Genomic DNA, 6,169 nt, shown 5'->3' on the forward strand with positions numbered 1-6,169 from the left:
CGTCTTCACGGTGCCTTTGTCTTTCCTGCAGGGCCGGCTCTGCTCGGGCATGCTCAACGGCACCTACGTCTGGACGAACGTCCCCGTGAGTTTCCCGAAGAACGGCTGGGCCGCCATTGGGACGCACGCCTTTGAGTTTGCGCAGTTCGACAACTTTCGTGTGGAAGCCGCCAGCTGACGCTCACGGAGCAGCACAGAGCCACTGTTTGGATTTTCTTTCTTTTGTTTTGGTTTTGGTTGAGAGCCAGTTCTTCCGATGGATCAATACATGAGCCTCTTGGAGGCTAACCGTAGTGAAGGGAAAATGGGGAGAGAAATCCATGTTTGCTTGATCTGCCGGAAGGTATTTCTAGAACCAGTGCCCAGGGGAAACCGATGACTCCTGCGCGTGACCCGAAACGTCCCCTGCAGTTGCAGCTGTGTGGCGGCCCCGCTGTGAGGCGCGGTTTGGGTCTCGCCTCGCAGCCGCTCTCCGTGGCGCGCGCAGGCGTCGTGCGGACACGCACCTCGGGCGTCGCAGAGACGGACCGTGTGTCGGGGCGACGGCCCGCCACGGGGAGCTGAGGAACACTGCAAGGGCGGCTTCGTGGCAGCCGCTTCCCCACGTTAATCTTTACACTCTCAAGCGTATTTTTTCTTTCCCTTTTCACGACGATGCTTTTGAATTCTAGATACGATGAGTGGATGATTTGAAAAATGCCTCCCTAATAAACTACCTCTAAAGCGAGTCCTGCAGTGATCCCTATGAGCAGATTAACTGGGCTATCTGCAATTTTTGATTCTTTTAAATCCAACCTTCAGCCTCGTAACCCTTAAAACTCTCTGTGAACATTTTCCCAGGTGGCTGGAAGGAGGAAGAGAATCCCACGTAGCCAGTGCTGTACGTGGGTCTCAAGATGAAGCTGTGGCGGTTTTCTTGTGTCTCATTTCCTGGTGCCTTTCGCGACCTGTCCTCGTGTGCCGCTGGTGACGGACTAACGCAGCGAATGCATTCTTTTATCTGTGTGCGTGGAGGAAGGGGAACACGAAGCTTCTGCTAGTTCCTAGAATTGGATCATCCTCTAATATTCTGTGTGATTAGATGCGTTTGTTTCCTGAAAGTGCAAATGTGTTTATATTTAAGTGTGGGGAGCACAGTTCTCATGCAATATAATTTATATCTAAGCATTAGTGGTTCTCCTAGAAACGACTCAGTTGTCATGTCGATAAAGTAAATTCTGGAATTCTCTAACATGAAAGTTGAAAACTTCACTGGACTAATTCTAGAATTTTGGAATTTGTAATGGTTTAACATCGGCTAAACTGACCCGAAGTCTTGTATTTCTATTAAAGACAAGAAGCTAAATATTAGAATACATCAGATCATAGAGAAAAATTTTAAATTAAACCAAGTCTAAGTGATTTCCACTTAAGGTCTCTCCAGATTTTTTTAAGTTAACTTTATTGTGGTATAATTTACATACAATAAAATGTTCCCATTTTGAGTATAGAGTTCAGTGAGTCTTGATAACTGGATACGCCCACAAAACCAACAACCCAACGAAGATATGGAACATTTCCATTACCCCAGAAAGTTCTCGGTGCACCTGTGTAATAATATCCTCTCACCTGTCCCCAGCTCAGGCAACCATTGATAGGATTTCTGTTGCTACTGATGGAACATTATAGAAGTGGTATCATACACTGTGTACTCTTGGGAATGGTTTCTTTCATTCAGCATAATGCTTTTGAGATTTATCTATGTAGCTATGTAAATTAATGTTTTGCTTCTTATTGTATGGTTATACCACAATTTGTTGTCCTCCTCCCTCACTTTTTGGAATTACGAATAAATCTATTATGAACATAGTCTTTGTGTGGACATTTGTTATCATTTCTTTTTTATTTATTTATTTATTTATTTATTTTTTTAAGATTTTATTTATTTATTCGACAGAGATAGAGACAGCCAGCGAGAGGGAACACAAGCAGGGGGAGTGGGAGAGGAAGAAGCAGGCTCACAGCGGAAGAGCCTGATGTGGGACTCGATCCCAGATTGCCGGGATCACGCCCCGAGCCGAAGGCAGACGCTCAACCGCTGTGCCACCCAGGTGCCCCTCATTTCTTTTTTTTTTAAAGACTTATTTATTTTAGAGGGAGAGAGAGCAGGGGGAGGAGCAGAGGGAGGGAGAGAGAGAATCTAAAGCAGACTCCCTGCTGAGCACAGAGCCTCACTTGGCTTGATATCACGACCCTGAGATCATGACCTGAGCTGAAATCAAGAGCTGGACACTTAATCAACCGCCCCACCCATGTGTCCCTGTTTTCATTTCTTAATAAGTATCAAAGAGCGATACTGCTGGCTCTTTAGGGAAGTGTATATATAACCTTACAAGAAACTGCCAAACTGTTTTCCAAAATGATTATATGATTTTACACTCCTGTTTACAGTGTTGGAGAGTTCCCATTGCTCCACATTCTTGTCAATGCTTCATGTTGTTCACCCCTAATTTTAGGGGTGTGGGTGTGTAGTAGGCACGTGAGAGGTGGAACATTTTTTCATGGACTTATTTATTACTCACATATTTTCTTTTGTGAAATGTCTGGCTCTTTTGCTCATTTAAAAAAATGGCTTTTCTGTCTTATTATTGAGTTGTAAGAGCTCTTTATATATTTCAGATGCATTTTTTAAAAAGATTTTATTTATTTATTTGAAAGAGAGAGCGCATGAGTAAAGCGGAGGGAGAGGAAGAGGTAAAGAATCCCAGGCATACTCCGTGCTGAGCGTGGAGTCCCATGTGGGCTCAATGTCATGACCCTGAAACCATGACCCGAGCCAAAACCAAGATTTGGAGGCTTACCTGACTTATCTGGGTGCCCCCAGATGAAATTTTTAAAATCAGATAGATGTTTTATAAATAGTTTTCTCCAAGTCTGTATCCTTTCAAGAATGCAAAATTTTAATTTGGAAGTGCAGTTTATAATTTATTTTCCTTTTATGGTAGGTGTTTTTTTGGTGTTCTAAGAAATCTTTGTCTATCCTAAATTCACAAGGATCTTATTCTTTGTTTTCTTCTAGAAGTGTTATATTTTTAGCTTTTATATTCAGGTCTGTGAACCATTTTGCGTTACTTTCTGTATATGCAGAGAGGTGAGGTTTGAGGTTCATTTTTTTGTCTTAAATGGATATTCAGTTTTTTGAGTATTGCTTGTTGAAAAGACCATCCTTTGTCAAAAATCAACTGACTGACTATATGTACATCCAGAAGTGAACGCTGTGTGTCTGTCCTTAGGCAAATACCACACTGTCTTTATTTCTGTAGGTTTATAGTTAATGTTGAACTCAGTCTAAATTCTCTCAACTTGTTCTTCAAAATTGTTTTGGCTAATATAGGTAAACGTCAAGTTTCCATATAAATGTTAAACCCACCTTATATATTTCTGCAAAGAGCTGCTAGAATTTTTGTTGGGGTTCCATTAAAATTACAGTTCAATTTGGAGAGAATATCTTACTAGAATCGACCCTTCAATCCATAAACATGTTTTACTTCCACATTTCTAGGCTTTTCTTTTTTTTTTTTTTTTTTAAAGATTTTATTTATTTATGTGACAGAGAGACAGGCAGCGAGAGAGGGAACACAGCAGGCGAGTGAGAGAGGAAGAAGCAGGCTCCCAGCGGAGGAGCCCGATGTGGGACTCGATCCCGGAACCCGGGATCATGCCCTGAGCCGAAGGCAGACGCTTTAACGACTGCGCTACCCAGGCGCCCCTTCTAGGCTTTTCATACCTTTAGCCACATCTATAGTATTCTGTATTCACCCCTGTGTCCTGGAATCTAGTAAATGCCTCCAGACAGAAATCGGGGGTCATGGGGTTCACCTCTTTTGTTTCCCTTCTTTCAAGGCTCACAGCCCTGGGGTGCCGGTTGTCTAACTCCCTGAAATAGTTTCTTAGAGAGGAAAGACCGTTGTGGCAGGAGATGGAACTCAACCCAGTCCATTTAATATTTAGTCTTCACGGACCTTTTCCCAAATGCTTTAACGCTAGTACTTTGAGCCCTATCCCGTTGTGACTTTGATGATGTTTCATGTGGTATCTTGTTCTTCGCAAGTAGCTTGTAGCTCTTTGGGTATAAAGAATGCAGCTCATGTCTCTACATTCCCTGTTTTGGGGCTCCGTGAGGACCTGACTTCTGATCAGGTTGATGTGAGACCTTGGATTGATATGTGGTGACAGCTAACCATGAATTGTATTTACTTGAGCAGACGCAGCAGCGCCTCGAGATGAAAGCGCTTTGTAAGTTGCCAGACTGACTTCGCGGACTGTCTTAGTCCTTTCAGGCTGTTGTAACAAAATACCACAGTGTAGCTTATGAGCAACAGAAACTTCTCACCGTGTCCCCTGTCCTCACGCGGTGGAGGGGGCTGGGGAGCTCTCTGAATCCCCCAAGAGCACTCACCCTAGTCCTGAGGGCTCTACCCTCATAACCAAAGCACCTCCAAAGGCCCCACATACCTCCCCATTCCATCACAACGAGCATTAGCATTTCAACCTAGAGTTTGGACATAACATTCAGAGCACAGCACACACCTCAAAGGACCACCTGGGGAACGCCTTGGTACGAGTATGGAATTTGAGTCCTAAGGTTGGCGTTCAATGCCAGCTCTGCTACTAATTTAACGTGGGCTGGATGCAAGCTGCTGTGTGTAAGGAAAAGATCTAGGCTGGTCACTAAGACACCTGCCCCCTTACTCTCTAATTCTGTAACTTGTAAAGCTGCATTTCTTTGTTGCATTCAGATCTTGCTTACCTGAAGAGTAACTTCTTTTTTTTTTTCTTTCCCAAGTCAATAATGTTTGCCGCTCATTGCTTCCCGGCCTGGAAGATGATCATACAATGCCCTGTACGTATCCATTCTGTCCAAATGGCTTCATCAAGTGAAATCATTGTGCATATAGTGTTTTACTTCATTTTAAAGTAATATGGATACGCCGTCTTGCAGATTCCATCCTTAAAGGTATGTGGTCTGCATAATAAGGACTGTCTTTATGACTCTTGCAGAACTGTTCATAATATTCTTAAGCTATCATGGTGTCCAAACAAGAGGTAATCAAGAGGGATAATTTAGAAACCACAGTGTTCTGGTTTTTGCTTATAGGTGGATTCTTCCTAACACTTGATTTTTCTTTCATCTTGTTAATATTTTACTTTCACTTGAAAGAAAGCTTGCTTTTCTTTGTATGTCAGAAGTATTATAATTTGATCATATTATTCTAAAAATAGCCTTTTTTTTTTTTTTGCTTAATTCAAGCCCATGGCTGATTTGAAACAGTTCTAAAATGTGTTCTCCTTCTTCACTCCCTCGTTCTTTTCCCCATCTTTCTTCCCTCCTCCCCCGCCCTTCTTCTTCACCACCTTCTTTTCTCCATTGCCCCCTCCTTCACCAATAAAGTAGAACTGGTTTCTCCAGAGAATCGATCATTGTTACTGAACTAGGAAAAAATGCAAACATTTTGAGAGATTGTAGGGGGTTGTTGGACAAGAAATTTGAAATGATTTTGTTCCAACAAGATATTTATAGTTTTCACATTCCTGGGGGCGGAAAACATTACAGAAGTAAGTGATTTGAAGATTATACTGAAAAGGCAGTTTATTACTCTCTGCATCTGTTTAACAGATTGCACTGATTAATGTTTTTGAATTGTGTGGTATGTATTTAACACAACGTGGGAAGTGTGTTTAAGCCCATATTAAGGATTTTATGTGCAAGGTGGTACCACGTGCTTTGGGAATCAGCATGGACTTTGGAAACTGTGAGATCGCTGTGGTGAATTTACTGCTCTGTTTGATAACAAACAGGCTGTCGACCACTCAGTTGGAAGACCCTACTAGACACAGGCAGAGGATACAAGTTCCTTGAATGTAGGCAAATGGCACTAAGTCTTAACCGTGTATGGGTGGCTCAGCGTGGGGCACACAGGGGCATCCTGCCAGGTGAGGGCGTATAATTTCTGACCTTGAATGCTCACAAGATTTTTCACCTGATGGGATGGGAATTAGGTTGTTTGCAAATGGGAGGATTCAGGATGTCTCTACCCACCTGCCTCTTCCCAATTGTTCTGCCAGTTATGTGTGTGGTTATTCCCTAGGTGTAACTGGTAACACTCCCAGAACAATTTGAGAATTCACT

At 42.7% G+C, this 6,169-nt stretch overlaps 1 protein-coding gene across 3 annotated transcripts in view; it reads left to right on the forward strand.

The window, feature by feature from the left end:
• GALC (galactosylceramidase) overlaps nucleotides 1-1,848 on the forward strand; it is a 59,980-nt gene extending 58,132 nt beyond the window's left edge. For all 3 annotated transcript variants that reach the window (XM_040641583.1, XM_040641584.1, XM_040641585.1), the window contains exon 17: nucleotides 32-1,848. In XM_040641583.1, the coding sequence (XP_040497517.1) occupies nucleotides 32-178 (147 nt within the window). In that variant the 3' untranslated portion in view covers nucleotides 179-1,848. The remainder of the gene's footprint in view (nucleotides 1-31) is intronic.
• The last annotated feature ends 4,321 nt before the right edge of the window (nucleotides 1,849-6,169 follow it).

This window comes from Ursus maritimus, unplaced genomic scaffold, assembly GCF_017311325.1.
Source record: "Ursus maritimus isolate PB19 unplaced genomic scaffold, ASM1731132v1 scaffold_25, whole genome shotgun sequence".
Taxonomy (NCBI): domain Eukaryota; kingdom Metazoa; phylum Chordata; class Mammalia; order Carnivora; family Ursidae; genus Ursus; species Ursus maritimus.